At 42.3% G+C, this 16,347-nt stretch overlaps 1 protein-coding gene across 4 annotated transcripts in view; it reads right to left on the reverse strand.

Annotated features, from left to right (window-relative positions):
* Positions 1-14,993, reverse strand: part of MINDY2 (MINDY lysine 48 deubiquitinase 2) — a 102,292-nt gene extending 87,299 nt beyond the window's left edge. For 3 of the 4 annotated variants that reach the window (XR_014713244.1, XR_014713245.1, XM_084640727.1), the window contains exon 1: positions 13,765-14,990. Coding sequence is in view for 2 of the 4 variants with exons in the window: in XM_084640727.1 (XP_084496853.1) it covers positions 13,765-14,448 (684 nt within the window). In the remaining 2 variants the exon portion in view is untranslated. Of the gene's footprint in view, positions 1-13,764 lie in introns of all 4 variants that reach the window. The other variant, XM_084640728.1, reaches the window with a different exon arrangement.
* Positions 14,994-16,347: the final 1,354 nt, after the last annotated feature.

Consider the following 16,347-nt stretch of genomic DNA (forward strand, 5'->3'; position numbering starts at 1 on the left):
AGCCCTGTCTTCACCTACAGGTTAACAATAGGTGAACCTTGTCCCCAAGTCCCTTTGAATTGTTCCCCTGGAATATCCAGCCCTTGACACTGGCTACTCACAGATATTCCAGCTTCTCTGCCCTCAAAGGAGTGGTGGGCAAATTTTCACAGGAAGAGCAAAAAGCACATGCCTGATGCCCTACTAAATTTCAACCCCTTGCTGCAAATAATGGAGGTGTCAGTTTCTCAATAAAGAACTTTAAAAAAAAAAAAAAAAAAAAGAAAAAAAAAGACATGGACAAATAATGTAGTTTTCCCTAACCTCACTCTTGGAAACTGTCAAACCACTTTTTCTGACCACTTTCAACAACCACTATGAGAAGCCTTACGCATACACCTAGAACAGAAAATTTCAGTGCAAACTAGTGTAAGTTTGGCAAAGTTATAAGCAACTGAAGATAGGTTCTTTGATGGAAAGCATCTAGCAACCTTAGCTATGGGTATCACATTTTGCAGTGTGTTATATTTTTACTTCTCCATATAATTTCTAAAGTATAAGACTGCATATAAGTGCCACATAATAATTTTGAGAAATTTTCCAGTTAAATTCACTCTGATAGCTCTCCTTAAAATTTGTCATGGTGAATTAATTTAAATCAAAAAGATTTAAGTGACCCATTTTAATTATGATTTAAATGAGCATGCAGGAAATGTTAATTTAAATAACCAATTTTAATCACATTTTGCATTTGTACTTTTTAATTATTTTCCTAAAGTAAAGCTGATTCTCACTGGTTGGTAACCATTATAACATGTTGATTTTCAACTACATATATGCTTTACACTAAATTTGGTGTATCTCTATAATAATCAGGAGAATTCATTAGATATCTATACACATTTAAGCAATTTTACAGCTCACCATACCTTTATTCAGATTCTTAATTTTTACATTTTATTATGTTAGAAAATTGAGAATGACAAATTCCTTATTTACTTTATTAACCGTTGGGGTCTTTTTACTTGTGATTTGTGTCAAATGATTATGATTGACAGAAGTTCAAATTCAATTAAAAATGCACAAAAGCAGCATTTTCAGATTGTTAACTAGTAAAATAAAAGTACCTTAAATGTCCTGGATACATAAGAAATAGAGTTTATCAAAACATATTTTTGCATTTAAAAAACCTGATATATTAAACAAAGGAAGTAATATCTGCACTGATTGTTTTGGATCACCATGTTCAAGATTTTAGAATGAGTAGATCTCTTCCTCTCAAGACTAGTTTTTATTGATAGATTGGAAAAGAACAAGCTTTTTCAACTCCTATTGGTTTCTTAACTTTGAATGAATTAGTCATTGAACTGAACTAGTTAAATAAATTGAAGATAATATTTTCTCTGCACCTGCAGACAAGGTTACTGCTATCAAAAGCAGATTTAGCATGTCAACAAACTCTGGGTCCAGGTTCTTAACCAGTGACTTCCACCACCCCAGTGGTGTGACTTTCTTTAAAATTAGGCCAAAAACATGTACTGCTTAATATTTCCTGTATATATTTTAATGGATTGTAGTAAATTTACGCCGTAATATAGGTTGTCCTATTTGTTAAAAATTAAACCTATGTTTAATGTAATTTAAAAGATCAGATTTAAATAAGAATGTTAAATCAATTTTTATCCAGCTTGATATTCATGAACTGAAAAGGATAAATCTGACATACATATGGTATATGCAGTTATAGAAAAGAACCTAAATCAAAGCCACTGAAAAGGTGTCCTTTCTTTGTTAATGTGCTGGGGATATAGTTAAAGTGAGATTAAATATAGGACACCTTGGTAATGGCTGAATCATTTATTTAGTTTACATTCAAATTATATGATTTTATGGGGCTTTTTTAATACTTACATTTTCTACAGCAAAATAGAAATTAACAAAATCTTCAGTACTCATACACAGTCCCTGTAACAGCATACCTGAAACCACCTAATTCCACAAAATGTTTCATTTCCAAAGTAACTATACTGCAACAATCTGCAAAAAAGAGGTCTACAAGCACTTTATATCTGAGGCTTCATTGTACAACCATTAACTAATCCACACTATACCTATGAGAGACAGAACTATTATTTTAAAAGTTTGAAAACATCAGTAAATGGGACATAGTTAACCTGAATCCTAGTCAATTCTTTAAAAAGGTTAGCAGTAGTTCAGGTACTCTATTCACCTCAAACTTCTTGCCAAGGTTTGTGGTTTTACAACTACATTTTCCTATTTTGGGACTGAGTGATATGCAGGCGTCACCCTGTATCTATTCATGGATGGCTCGGAGGACTTCACATCAGTGGTTTTCAAACTTTTTCCATTAGTGACCCCTTTCACATAGCAAGTCTCAAAGTGTGATCCCTCTTATAAACTAAGGGGGTAATTTAATTGAGCCTTGGGGCTGCCAGCTCCACACAGCTGACAGCTAGTGACCACAATGTAATCACCTTGCAACCCCCTGAGGGGTCACAACCCCCCCGTTTGAGAACCCCTGCTTTACATGCTAGCCACTGTGAGTGAGCAGAGCCTAGAGGGGTTGCTGTTCTGACAGGTAAGCAGTGTAAAGGACATCTTAGGCTGGAGGGCTAAGGAAACACAGCAGTCCAGTAGTTCAGGTTGCGCCCTGCCAAATGTCACAACAGTGAATAAGTTTCAGAGTAGCAGCCGTGTTAGTCTGTATCCGCAAAAAGAAAAGGAGTACTTGTGGCACCTTAGAGACTAACAAATTTATTCGAGCATAAGCTTCCGTGAGCTACAGCTCACTTTTTTATTAGTCTCTAACAGTGAATAAGTTTGGATTGTGTAATATTTATGCCTTGGCCTAGTCTTGCCTGACAGAATGGCAAGACCACATTCATTTCTTTCACACACACTTGTTTAGATAATGCTCACAGCTGACAGGGAAAAAAGTGAAGTTATTTATTGTACTGGAAGAAACAAGAGGAAGTTAATCAGTACAATCGCACACAAAATGTCATGCTAAAAGCTTCTATATTGGGAAAAACAGGAGTAAGATGACATGAAAACAGACAGCAAAAGTTATAGAAAGTGAAGCTTGTGCATGTGTATTGTATGGGTTATGTAATACAACTCAATGTTGGTTGGAGGGCAATTAATGAACGTGCAATATGAAAAACTATAAAAACCCAAGTGAACAAGAGCCCAAGTCAGAGAAATACTGTACTGGAAACTGAAGAAATGAGACTGAAGGACCAGACCAGCGACCAAGACAACCATCATGAAGTGCAGGAGAGCTTCCCAGTACCTTGGAAATCATAACTTGGGTCCCTACCTCTTCCGTCTTATCTGTCTATTGTCTGGCATATGTGTATGTTCAGAAAATATGAATAAATCTGTCTGAACATTTATAAATAAAGGTGAAAATTGACTGAGCTGTGGATTTGGATAAATTTCCCACCTTACAGGTTCACCCTATCTATGAATGGAAACGAAAAACTATTTCAGTTAACACAGGAAAGAGAGGTACTCTACAGCCTCTCTCTGAAGAGAGATCTTGAAGCACGAAGTGTTCTCATGAAATACTGGATCCTGATTCTTAGGAAGCCAGCCATTTCTGCAACAGACTGGATCTTGGGGGGGGGGGGGAAATGTACTTTATTAAACAGAAAAGACAACTATTATAAGTTTAGACCCAGGTTCATGTTTTAGGATTGTTTCATATTTAATCATTCGTTTCCATCACTCACTCTTGTTTCTAGTAGAATCTCTATCCTCTCTTATATAAACCTTATTTTGTTCTATTATAAATGTTGCACATCATACAGAAGGAGTTTAAGGTACAACTTGGGCACACTGCTCCTTTGGGGGCAGAGGAGCTGGAATTTCTGTGAGTAGCCAGTGTCAAAGGCTGGATATTCAAGGGGAACGATTAAAAAGGACTTGGGGACAAGGGTTAACCTATTGTTAACCTGCAGGTGAAGACAGGGCTGACATTGCTCAGAAGAAAGTGCTTGAGTGGCCAACAGACCAGTGATATTCAGCAGCTGACACCTAGCCAGGCAGTCAAGACTCCCTCACGTGGGAGACATGGGATGACAAGGTGACTCTTAATGCTGGGTGCCCTAAAAGCCATCACAATGGTCATGTGAAAATTGACCAAACATCGGTCAGAACTGGCGTCATGGACAGATAGGACCACCATCAGAGAAAAGAGAAGATAAGTTAGAATGGTCACATTTGTGAAGGAGCAGATTTTTTGACATAGATCCTTCTAGGGAAACAGTGACTGTTGGACTACACAAGCACTGCCTTACAATACCAGGAATTCAAAGCATACTGTAGTCCCCAAATGCCTTGGGATTCCTTCCTTTCTGAGGCTAGCTGTGGGTGACTAGACACTTTTGCTCTGGGGCTAGAAGAGCTTCTGGTTTTCGACCAAACATCTACGAGTTTCTTCTTGTAATTTAGACTTTAAACTACTTATCTAAGTAATTTGTTTTAGCTAAGGAATTTTAAATAGTTTCTGCACAGCTTAATTTCCCCAAGTGCTTTGGTTCAAAACATCACATCCAATCCAAGAAATACAGAGAATGAGCCTGGGTTTAAGTAGTGCATTTCACCCCTCTCTGTCTGCAGAGTCTGACTAATATCTGCTGCCCAATATGCCTTGGGAATGGCCATTTATCAGAATGTTGTTCAGTGTGCCAGGCCATTATACATAAAGTCTGAAAGGATAGCCACACTTTGCTCCATGTCTTCCAAAGGCTTGCTTCAATGGACTGCACGTCTCATTGCCATCACAGCTGCCATCTGGTGTTCATTTATACAGAACTGTTCTCTCGATCTGGCACACTAATCTGAGATTTGCTTTGAGAGAACAGTTCTGCAATTCTTATTTAACTTTAACACTTCAGCCCAACATCCTGGAGGCTGCACTGCAAGCTAGACTCCAAGTTGGAATCTACAGAGCCACTTCAAAAGATAAAAAGTTACTTACCAGTAATTTTAGTTCTTTCAAAGTACAGTTTATACACATTCATGTTACCTGCTCATCTTTTCTGCTTCCTCAAACTTCTAATCTCTCTTTAGGGGAAGGAGCTGTGCTAGTTGGGAACCACACAACTTTCTTACAATTTTGGTTACAAACATTTGATATATAAGGAGGTATTTGTGTAGACCCAATGAGTACTGCTTTTCCAGAAGGTTATCAAAACTCAAGTGTTGCCAGAGGTACTACCCCAGAAGTGTGATTAAACAGAGGCAGAATTCTCAGTCACTTAGTTGCACATAATATTTCTTTTTGTAGCCCTACTCAAAATTTCTAAGGCTGATACTGATGTGGAGTTCTCAAAAAAATACTGATTGATTTTTCTTCTACCTGACAGAGTAAGAACTGAAAAATCTTGCTGAAATGACAGACTGCATTTTCATCACCACTAGAAAAAAAATCATTAGAAAATAAATACTGGAGCATATTTACCTATTTTGCTGCACTGTACAGCTCAACCCTGCCAGTTACTGCAACTTTTACCAAAGCAAACTTTTTGAAACTTAAACTGATCAAGAACTACCCAAGGTCTTCAATAAGTCAAGGTAGACTCAGTATTTGTGATTAACAGTAGAATGTGAATTGCTAAAAAGACTTTAGACAATCTGATCAATGAATCTGTATATACAAAAGTCAGAGATAATCTACGATGAATTTAGAGCTGCTCTGTTCGGTTCAACATCTTAATCAATTATTTACATAATGGCATAGAGAGTACACTTATAAAGTTTGCGGACAATACCAAGCTAGGGTGGGGAGGGGTTGCAAGTGCTTTGGAGGATAGGATTATAATTCAAAATGATCTGGACAAACTGAAAAAAACAGTCTGAAGTAAACAGGATGAAATTCAATAAGGACAAATGCAAAGTACTCCACCTGAGAAGGAACAATCAGCTGCACACAAACAAAATTGAAAGTGACTCCGCAAAAAGTATGGTACTTCTTCGAGGTAAAGGGATCTGGGGGTCATAGTGGACCACAAGCTAAATAGGAGTCAACAGTGTAACACTGTTGCCCAAAAAAAAAAGCAGCGGGGAGACATGAGAACAGTTTTCAAGTACATAAAAAGTTGTTACAAAGAGGAGGGAGAAAAATTGTTCTTAACCTCTGAGGATAGGACAAGAAGCAACCGGCTTAAATTGCAACAAGGGAGGTTTAGGTTGGATATTATGAAAAACTTCCTGTCAGGGTGATTAAGCACTGGAATAAATTGCCTAGGGAGATTGTGGAATCTCCATCACTGGAGATTTTTAAGAGCAGGTTAGACAAACACCTGTCAGGGATGGTCTAGATAATACTTGGTCCTGCCATGAGTGCAGGGGACCAGACTAGATGACCTCTTGAGGTCTGTTCCAGTCCTATGATTCTATGAATCCTGTATATTAACCTCGTTATTTAGACGTTTTCTGTGTCACTATATTGATTTAACACAACAGGAGAGTCTGAAAAAAAAACAGGCAAGAAGGGAAGGAATGACTTAAGAAAAATCACATTTTTACAACCCTCATATGTTTGCAGAGGAACAATGCCATGATTATAACTTTGAAGATTTTGCCCCCTCTGCAGCTAATCCACAAAATTCCTGTAAACACAGGACATGAAAGACTTCTGGCAGGTTAAAGGAACTTTCCCAACAGAATCGGGTAATTATCAGGGGGAGGGGCTAGAGAGACAGGATGGGATGCCTGAAGAAGTTAGGCCTGCCAAGATTACAGTCAGAGGATGGTAAGCCTTTAGGTAAATTAGGCATGGGTGTTGACTGTTTTAAAATCCTCTTTTCTAAACACTTTGTTTTTATTGGTTTTAAGAAGTCTGATCACCATATGCTTCTGGTCAGACTCCTGAGAGGAAGAACCACAAGTGTATGAAGTCAGTCAGACCTGCTCGGTAAGAACAGTTGATACACAGAATATTGTAGCCCTGGGTCTACTTTAAGAGTGCGAGAGTTGTGGAATTCCATCCCAGGATAGGTAAAAGTACAAGTCACCTGAGGGGATGCACTCAAGAAAGGCACAGAGATGCTGTTAGCCCTGTAATCATGACATACCCCTTACTTTAAAAGAAAAGGAGTACTTGTGGCACCTTAGAGATTAACCAATTTATTAGAGCATAAGCTTTCGTGAGCTACAGCTCACTTCATCAGATGCATATCGTGGAAACTGCAGCAGACTTTATATATACACAGAGAATATGAACCAATACCTCCTCCCACCCCACTGTCCTGCTGGTAATAGCTTATCTAAAGTGATCATCAGGTGGGCCATTTCCAGCACAAATCCAGGTTTTCTCACCCTCCACCCCCCCAACACAAATTCACTCTCCTGCTGGTGATAGCCCATCCAAAGTGACAACTCTTTACACAATGTGCATGACAATCAAGTTGGGCTATTTCCTGCACAAATCCAGGTTCTCTCACATCCCCCCACCCCCATACACACACAAACTCACTCTCCTGCTGGTAATAGCTCATCCAAACTGACCACTCTTCAAGTTTAAATCCAAGTTTTAGAACAACGCTTCCTCAGCTCTCGTCCCCTAAAGCCCCTACTCTACTTGCGCTATATTGATGACATCTTCATCATCTGGACCCATGGAAAAGAAGCCCTTGAGGAATTCCACCATGATTTCAACAATTTCCATCCCACCACCAACCTCAGCCTGGTCCAGTCCACACAAGAGATCCACTTCCTGGACACTACAGTGCTAATAAACAATGGTCACATAAACACCACCCTATACCGGAAACCTACTGACCGCTATTCCTACCTGCATGCCTCCAGCTTTCACCCTGACCACACCACACGATCCATCGTCTACAGCCGAGCTCTGCGATACAACCGCATTTGCGCCAACCCCTCAGACAGAGACAAACACCTACAAGATCTCTGTCAAGCTTTCTTACAACTACAATACCCACCTGCAGAAGTAAAGAAACAGATTGATAGAGCCAGAAGAGTTCCCAGAAGTTACCTACTACAGGACAGGCCTAACAAAGAAAATAACAGAACGCCACTAGCCGTCACCTTCAGCCCCCAACTAAAACCCCTCCAACGCATTATTAAGGATCTACAACCTATCCTAAAGGATGACCCAACACTCTCACAAATCTTGGGAGACAGGCCAGTCCTTGCCTACAGACAGCCCCGCAACCTGAAGCAAATACTCACCAACAACCACATACCACACAACAGAACCACTAACCCAGGAACTTATCCTTGCAACAAAGCCCGTTGCCAATTGTGCCCACATATCTATTCAGGGGACACCATCACAGGGCCTAATAACATCAGCCACACTATCAGAGGCTCGTTCACCTGCACATCCACCAATGTGATATATGCCATCATGTGCCAGCAATGCCCCTCTGCCATGTACATTGGTCAAACTGGACAGTCTCTACGTAAAAGAATAAATGGACACAAATCAGATGTCAAGAATTATAACATTCATAAACCAGTCGGAGAACACTTCAATCTCTCTGGTCACGCAATCACAGACATGAAGGTTGCTATCTTAAAACAAAAAAACTTCAAATCCAGACTCCAGCGAGAAACTGCTGAATTGGAATTCATTTGCAAATTGGATACTATTAATTTAGGCTTAAATAGAGACTGGGAGTGGCTAAGTCATTATGCAAGGTAACCTGTTTCCTCTTGTTTTTCCTACCCCCCCCCCCCGATGTTCTGGTTTAACTTGGATTTAAACTTGAAGAGTGGTCAGTTTGGATGAGCTATTACCAGCAGGAGAGTGAGTTTGTGTGTGTATGGGGGTGGGGGGGATGTGAGAAAACCTGGATTTGTGCAGGAAATAGCCCAACTTGATTGTCATGCACATTGTGTAAAGAGTTGTCACTTTGGATGGGCTATCACCAGCAGGAGAGTGAATTTGTGTGGGGGGGTGGAGGGTGAGAAAACCTGGATTTGTGCTGGAAATGGCCCACCTGATGACCACTTTAGATAAGCTATTACCAGCAGGACAGTGGGGTGGGAGGAGGTATTGGTTCATATTCTCTGTGTATATATAAAGTCTGCTGCAGTTTCCACGATATGCATCTGATGAAGTGAGCTGTAGCTCACGAAAGCTTATGCTCTAATAAATTGGTTAGTCTCTAAGGTGCCACAAGTACTCCTTTTCTTTTTGCAAATACAGACTAACACGGCTGTTACTCTGAAACCCTTACTTTAAGTTGCTGTAAATGTTATTTACAATTGTTTGAGACCATGACATGTTTGTTTATAGGGTGACCAGATTTTCAAGGTAAACAGTAACACCTATGGAGGTAAAGGGTTTGATGGGTGAAGAAAGGAGGAGAAAGACCACTATTCTATTCTCTATATTTTAATCTTTCTTCCCTCTCCACCCCCTCCCACTTCCCTCACTTTTTCTTCTCCCTACATCCTTGCTGCACTCTGCTCTACATTTCCGCTCTAGATACCTCATGATATCTCTCCCTAACACACACAGTACGCTCATTCTCTTTATCCTAACTCTCAGGCTTTGGTCCCTTGTTCCCATCCCCACAATCCCCTGCCACAATCCAGTTTTCACCTATGGTGTAGGGAGAGTGAGCAGAATGTGGACACCTATCATCAGCCTGGATCAGTAGCCAGCTACATACAGACATGGTGCAGATCAGCTGCAAATAAGCTTGCTACTTCACCAGTGTCAACATACATCTGATTATAGTTTGGGAGGGGGTGATGGGGAAGTAAAGCAAGTTGGTATGGGGCACTTAGCCAGGAGATTTAATTAAATGTAGGGGGTAAAATATTACTGTACAACAAATTAAGTGGAGGTCCATGTAAGCTCAGTGTGTGATCAATTTCACCAATTTAGCTGGCTAGCAGCTACTTCTGGTAGCCAATCTGCTGGGATTTACATAAATCAGGACAGAACTCTCTTCTGTAATACTAACAGGAATATTAGGACAGTCCCTGAAATTAGAGAGACTTCTGATTTTTCAGGGAAACATCGTTACCTTATTTATAAAATCAGAGATTACACTGTTCACTCATATAAATACATAGTGGCACATGATCACAAAAGTCATGTAAAATTTTGGGTGCAGGGTAAGAGTCTATAATTATATATACATATTATGCATGGTAATAATTGGGGCATCACAGGTTCTACTCCAACTGTGAGTTTAATAGCTGGAAAGTAGGTAAAGGTTCATAAATTGTCCCAATTACCTGTTATATAAAATTGTTTGAGAATAAATGCAAAAGACTGTCTACTAAAGCCAACCAAGGACTGTGTTAAGATCACTTCTGGTAAACAAGAGGAGTATGGAACCAGAAATCAACAGACCCAATTTGGTGCTGAAAAAATTAAGCCTATTTGGTGGACAAAATAATAAGAGGATGGGCTATTCCACTCAACATCCCATTTTTGAGGTCCCTAAGAAGAGACTTTGCTGGGGGGAGGGGGGGGGAGCTACTAATGGAAAATTTGTGTTGTGAAACTCAGACCTTGGCATACCAACGGGAACCATCACTGCTCCCCCTTTTTATCCCTCCACTATCTTCCTCCTGTCCTCCTTGTATATTTCAACTTTTCTACTCAATTCTAAAACAAACTGCACTGCATAGCACCAGCATGAAAAGACAAGGCAGCCCACCTAGTTTTGTCCAGCCTTAGAAGAAGCAGTGAAGGAGAGGAACCTGAAAAGGCCAGCCAAATTACATTCCTGACCAGGCAGGTAAACCAGCATCCAGAGCAACAGCTGTTGTGGCCAACCTGCCAGCCCAAAGCATCCATCCATAACTGTATCCTAAAAACAGCAAAAGCAGCTATATTTCCCCCACCTTTTACTATCCTCTCTTCATTTCTTGTGTGTCCCACTGTTTTGTCAAAAGCAGAAAAGTGCGGCTGGCCCATGTGACTGTCCCGGGGTCAGCTACACAGGCTGCTGCAGAAGTCACAGAATCCATGACTTCCACGACCTCAGTGACAGACACGGAGCCTGAGTCATAGTGACTGCACCCTTCTTTCTAATGATAAATGAAATATAAGACTAGACTATATTTAGGAGATATCTTTCCTCGTGACTTTAAAAAAAACCACCAATAATTGTTGGATTAACACCACTTATCTTTGTCTAATTAAAACAAAATCCCTCTATTTAGTAGGAGAACACTGTTTCTTAATTACAAATATTCTAATCTGGGGTTTCATCACATATAAATACGGCACAAAAACACTTCACTCTGGAGAAGGAGACAGTCTGGGTTAATTTTAAAAGTAGGTTTTTGCTTTGTTTATAATGTCATCTCCACCTGGAGATCTATGAAGGTATAATATAGTATAATCCTGATTGCCACCCTACGTGCCAAAGGTATCTGCATTTCAGTAGTGAAGCTGTATGAATATTTGGCCCAATGCTGCTCCCATTTAAGTCAAAAGTAAAACCTCTACTGACATTTATAAAATGCTTTGTACATCCTGAAGGTTCCCAACACCTACCTCTTAACCACTTTTGCCTCTTTACTTTTTTCATGTCACCCGCTACATTTGAAACAGCCTCCCACTCTATCTTTCCCTTGCTCATTCAAATTCTTCAAAAAAACTACTTCTTGCCCTAAGCCTTCCTGTGCTGATTGCCTGAGTGATACTTGTGAAAGACTGGTAATATCCTGAACAAACCTTATGGAATTAAGATAAACTTTACTGAATTAAGTTAAACTTTATTCAATTAGGGTTAAGACCTTTGGGGTACATTGTATTAAGAATGTAATTGTGTATTATTGTGGCTTTGTATGGACTTCCATTAGTAAGGATGGGGAATGCCAATGTACTACTTCTGTTATCAGCCCTTTGAAGCCACCCATCTGGAGAGATATGCACTAGCTCAGGGGTTCTCAAACTAGGGGTTGGGACCCCTCAGGGGGTCACAAGGTTATTACAGGGGGGGGGTGGGGGTCACAAGCTGTCAGACTCCACTCCAAACCCTGCTTTGCCTCCAGCATTTATAATGGTGTTATGTATATAAAAAAAGAGTTCTTAATTTATGGGGGGGGGGAGGGAGGGGGGAAGTTGCACTCAGAGGCTTGCTATGTGAAAGGGGTCACCAGTACAAAAGTTTGAGAATCACTGCACTAGCTCAAAATGGATTCTCCAAGGACCAACAGACAAAGAAAGGATTTTTGAACAAACAGTCTTGTTTTAAACTAGCTCAGGGCCTTCTTCTTGATCCAGCAAACAGACAGATCCTCTGGTCCACAGATTACCCCACTCCTTAGGTTAAGAGTGGAAGGACTGGGCCTGCTGAGGCCTCCAAAGGCTGGATGTTTGTTCTGAGCTGAAGCTGTAATGAACATGTAACCTGTGGTAACTTATAACTATAGCAATTACACCTGTTAACCATCTCTGAAGAGAAAGCAAGTTGTTATCCTCAGGTAACCTGTCTGGGCTGGGAACAACATAATGAAGGCAGAGAACTGTGCAGCTTGGAAATACCACGATCAGAAGGGGAGGGGGGGGTCTCCACCCACAAAGAAAATGGCTGAGGAGCTAGAAGCCTCAGAGTGGGTGCCCTTAACTTGACCAATGAGAGGAAATACAGATGCAATTGCCCAGAGCTGTCACAATATCTTACAGTACGTGGGATAACAGTCAGGGTGCATCTGTTTGGGTTAGATAATTGGCTCTTCTTGAGAGGGGAAACCCTCTGGGTGGTTTTAAAGGGGAATGCAAATTACTACTTAGCATTAATAGCTACTTCCTTTTCAAAATCCCCTTATAAATATTTATCTTAACACCATGCTATGAATTGTAGAGAAGGCTTATCCCCATTTTATAGATGGGAAAAATTGAGTCAGAAGTTAAAATGGTTTCCACTGCAGCCTTGGATAAGTTATTATTCAAGACAGGATTAGAACATGGGAGTTTCTGGTTACCAGTCCTTTGCACAATCTTGACATATAATACTAATTAATATTAGATCTTTACAATATGCTGTATACAATTACAGCTGTGTAATTATTATTAGGGATGTGCTTAGTAAAACACTATGCCAGTTATTAATTTGCCAAACAGCAATAATAGGTTTATATTTATAAAGAACTGTATACAGACCCAGCACTCCTGAAAACAGGTAACTTTCTGCAAATTGTCATGCGTGTTCCCATCACCACGAATTTGTAGAACAGATTTCTATTTCATAGACTGCTACACATATTTCCAGTAACATATCACTGTTATGATTGTTTTGTGAAGCACCATCTACATTACTATTGCTATTTAAAAATAGCAGCACTTTACAAAACACAGTCTTACCTATATTGCCAGTGCTACACAGTACAAATAATAGAACTGTTTTGCAAGATCCCATGTATTTTCCCAGCACTTGGAGTGAGAGATGTGCACACTTTAAGTGTTATGTAAAGCATATCAACAATAATAGGCTTCCCTTTAAGCAGCGTAGTGTCTAATGCTATAGTAATAGGTCTGACATAAATAGTTGTGTATAGGTTGTCACACTATATAGATTTGTGATTACAGAAGTACTGTGCATGTTTCCAGGACTACAGGAATAGCTATTAGGTTTGTGAAGCATCTTCTACGTTTCCAGAGCTCTACAAATCATAACACGAAGTGAGATATATGTAGTGCGGGGCTGTGCGCATCTCCACTATCACAGAGACTGTAACTGGGTCTGCGCGAAGCCTCAGGTGCGTTTCTGCTGCTATAGACATTGTCAATTACTCCCGGCCCGGGGGATACGATACCTTCCAAGCCAGCAGCAGCACGTTCATGATGGCCAGCAGCGGGCAGGGCCCGTTCTCGTTCTGGGTGATGATCGGCGTGTTCTCCTCCTTCCAGCGGACCCACTTGATGTGATAGACCGACTGGCCGGGAAAGCGCTCCTTAGAGGCCGACAAGAGCTGAGCCGCCGCCGTGGGCCCGTCCCCTCCGGGGGTCGGGGCCTTGCCCTCTGCTGCCGCCACCGCCTCCTCGGCATCACTATTGAGCTCGGAGCTGCTCGGGCAGCAGGAGTGCAGGTTGGAGAAGGACTCCAGGGAGTCCAAGCTCCGCGACTCCTCCTCTGGGGGGCTGGGGTCGCCGCTGCTGCCGGCCTCCCCGGGGCCGCTCACCAAGGCAGGAGCCGCCTCAAGGCTCTCAGTCACGGCTGGCTCCGCGCAGTCCGCAGCGGACCGGCGGCTCTCACCGGCCAGCACGGGAGACCCCAGCGAGGCAGGAGAGTCCCTCCCGGGGCCCGCGGCAGGCGGGGGAAGAAGTGGAGGGGACGGACCCCACTGCCCGCCGCCCTCCTCAGCAGTCACAGGTCCATCCCTGCTGCTACCCCCCGCCTCTTTCTCCACCGACCCCTCCAGGATGATTCGGCCCGCAGCGCCCCCGCCGCCCCTCTTCAGCACGCCCGGGGGCGGCGGGGGCTGCGCCAAGCTCTCCATGGCCGGACCGCCGCCCGCCTAGCTCTCTACTGGCTCCGCAGAGGCTGTTCCTTCGCCAGCAGCGCCCTGGACGCCATGACAGCGGCAACGGCTCCGCCCCGCGGCGCCACCCCTGGGACGTGTGGGTGGAAGGGGAGCCGCTTCAGATCGCCGCTGGGGTGGGGAGCGCGCGCGAGAAGTAGGAGAGGCGCGGCCTAGAGGCTCGATTTGAGCCTGGGCAGGGGGCGGAGCGAGGAGCTGGGTGTACGTTAGCGACGCGAGCCCGAGGAAGCGAAGGGCGCGAGAAGCAGGGCACGCAGCGCCGACGGGTTTCAGTCCGACGGGGAGTGGCGAAGGACTGCGCGCGGCCCAGCGGCGCGAGCCCGAGGGAACAGGTGGGGAGGGCGCTAAGAGGCGAGCGCGTGCTTGGCAGTTTCGGATTGGTAATTGCAATGTCCAGTTGGACATTCACCATGTAATCGTGTGCGTGGCTCGTGCCTTCAGGATACGGGTAGGGCAGGCACCTGTTTCCTAAGCCAAAAAACAACAGCAAAGCCGACTCCCTATTCCCAAGCAATACTCAATTTGCTGACTTAATTTGTGGTTCCCCATTTTATCATACAGGCTGAAAGCGTTTGTGTGTCTTTGAAGATTCACATTTTCCTTTCAAAGTCAATAGCTGCTTTCCTCTCCCCGGAGCCAACAGTTTGCTCTTCAGTTTCAAGTTACTCTGTTATTTTGCTAATAATGTCCGTGAACAAATATAAGGCACAATACAGCTATCTGAACGAGATGTGCCTTAGATACTTTTTAAAACCTTTTTATTCATTGCAAGCCGTGCACGAGTTCTGGAATAGCGTGTTCGGAGCGGGCAGCGCACACTGCTACAACGAAAAGGAATCTGGGCTCACAACAATTACATTTGCAAGTACCTCTCACTATTTTGCAGGAAGTTGAAACTCGGGGCATAGGACCAGCGCAGAGGGCTCCAGTCACAGCCTTTTTAAAGGAACAGTGCAGCTGCTTTTCTGAGCTGTAACAAAGAACATAAGAAGAAAAGGAGTACTTGTGGCACCTTAGAGACTAACCAGTTTATCTGAGCATAAGCTTTCGTGAGCTACAGCATAAGCTCACGAAAGCTTATGCCCAAATAAATTGGTTAGTCTCTAAGGTGCCACAAGTACTCCTTTTCTTTTTGCGAATACAGACTAACACGGCTGCTACTCTGAAAAGAACATAAGAACAGCTATACTGGGTCAAACCAAAGGTCCATGTAGCCTAGTGGTTCTCAAACTTTTGTACTAGTGACCCCTTTCACACAGCAAGTCTCTGAGTGCGACTCCCCCCTTATAAATTAAATTTACTTTTTAATATATTTAACACTATTATAAATGCTGGAATGAAGCGGGGTTTGGGGTGGAGGCTGACAGCTCATGACCCCCTATGTATTAACTTTGTGAACCCCTGAGGGATCACAACCTCTAGTTTGATAACCCCTGATCTAGCCCATTATCCTGTCTTCCAACAGTGGCCAATGCCAGGTGCCCCAGAGGGAATGAACAGAATAGGTAATCATCAAGTGATCCTGTCGCCCATTCCTAGCTTCTGGCAAACAGAGGCTAGGACACCATCCCAGCCCATCCTGGCTAATAGCTATTGACTATGACCAAAGGACTATTATGTTCTTCTGAAAGGAATTGTAACATAACAAAGATGAAAACCTCACAAAGTTCTCGCTTCATGTCAATATCAGGGATCTGGGGAAGCTGGGAGAAATATCATCCACAAAATATTAAATACCATCTCAGTTCCAGGGAATTATTTTCCTTTCTATATATATTTTTCAGTGGTATGCATTCATTTGTGAACCATCTATGCTTTAAAATGTTATAAATGTATGGTTAATGTAAACCATCATTA

The sequence above is a fragment of the Lepidochelys olivacea genome, assembly GCF_965140295.1.
Source record: "Lepidochelys olivacea isolate rLepOli2 genome assembly, chromosome: 10".
Classification (NCBI taxonomy): domain Eukaryota; kingdom Metazoa; phylum Chordata; order Testudines; family Cheloniidae; genus Lepidochelys; species Lepidochelys olivacea.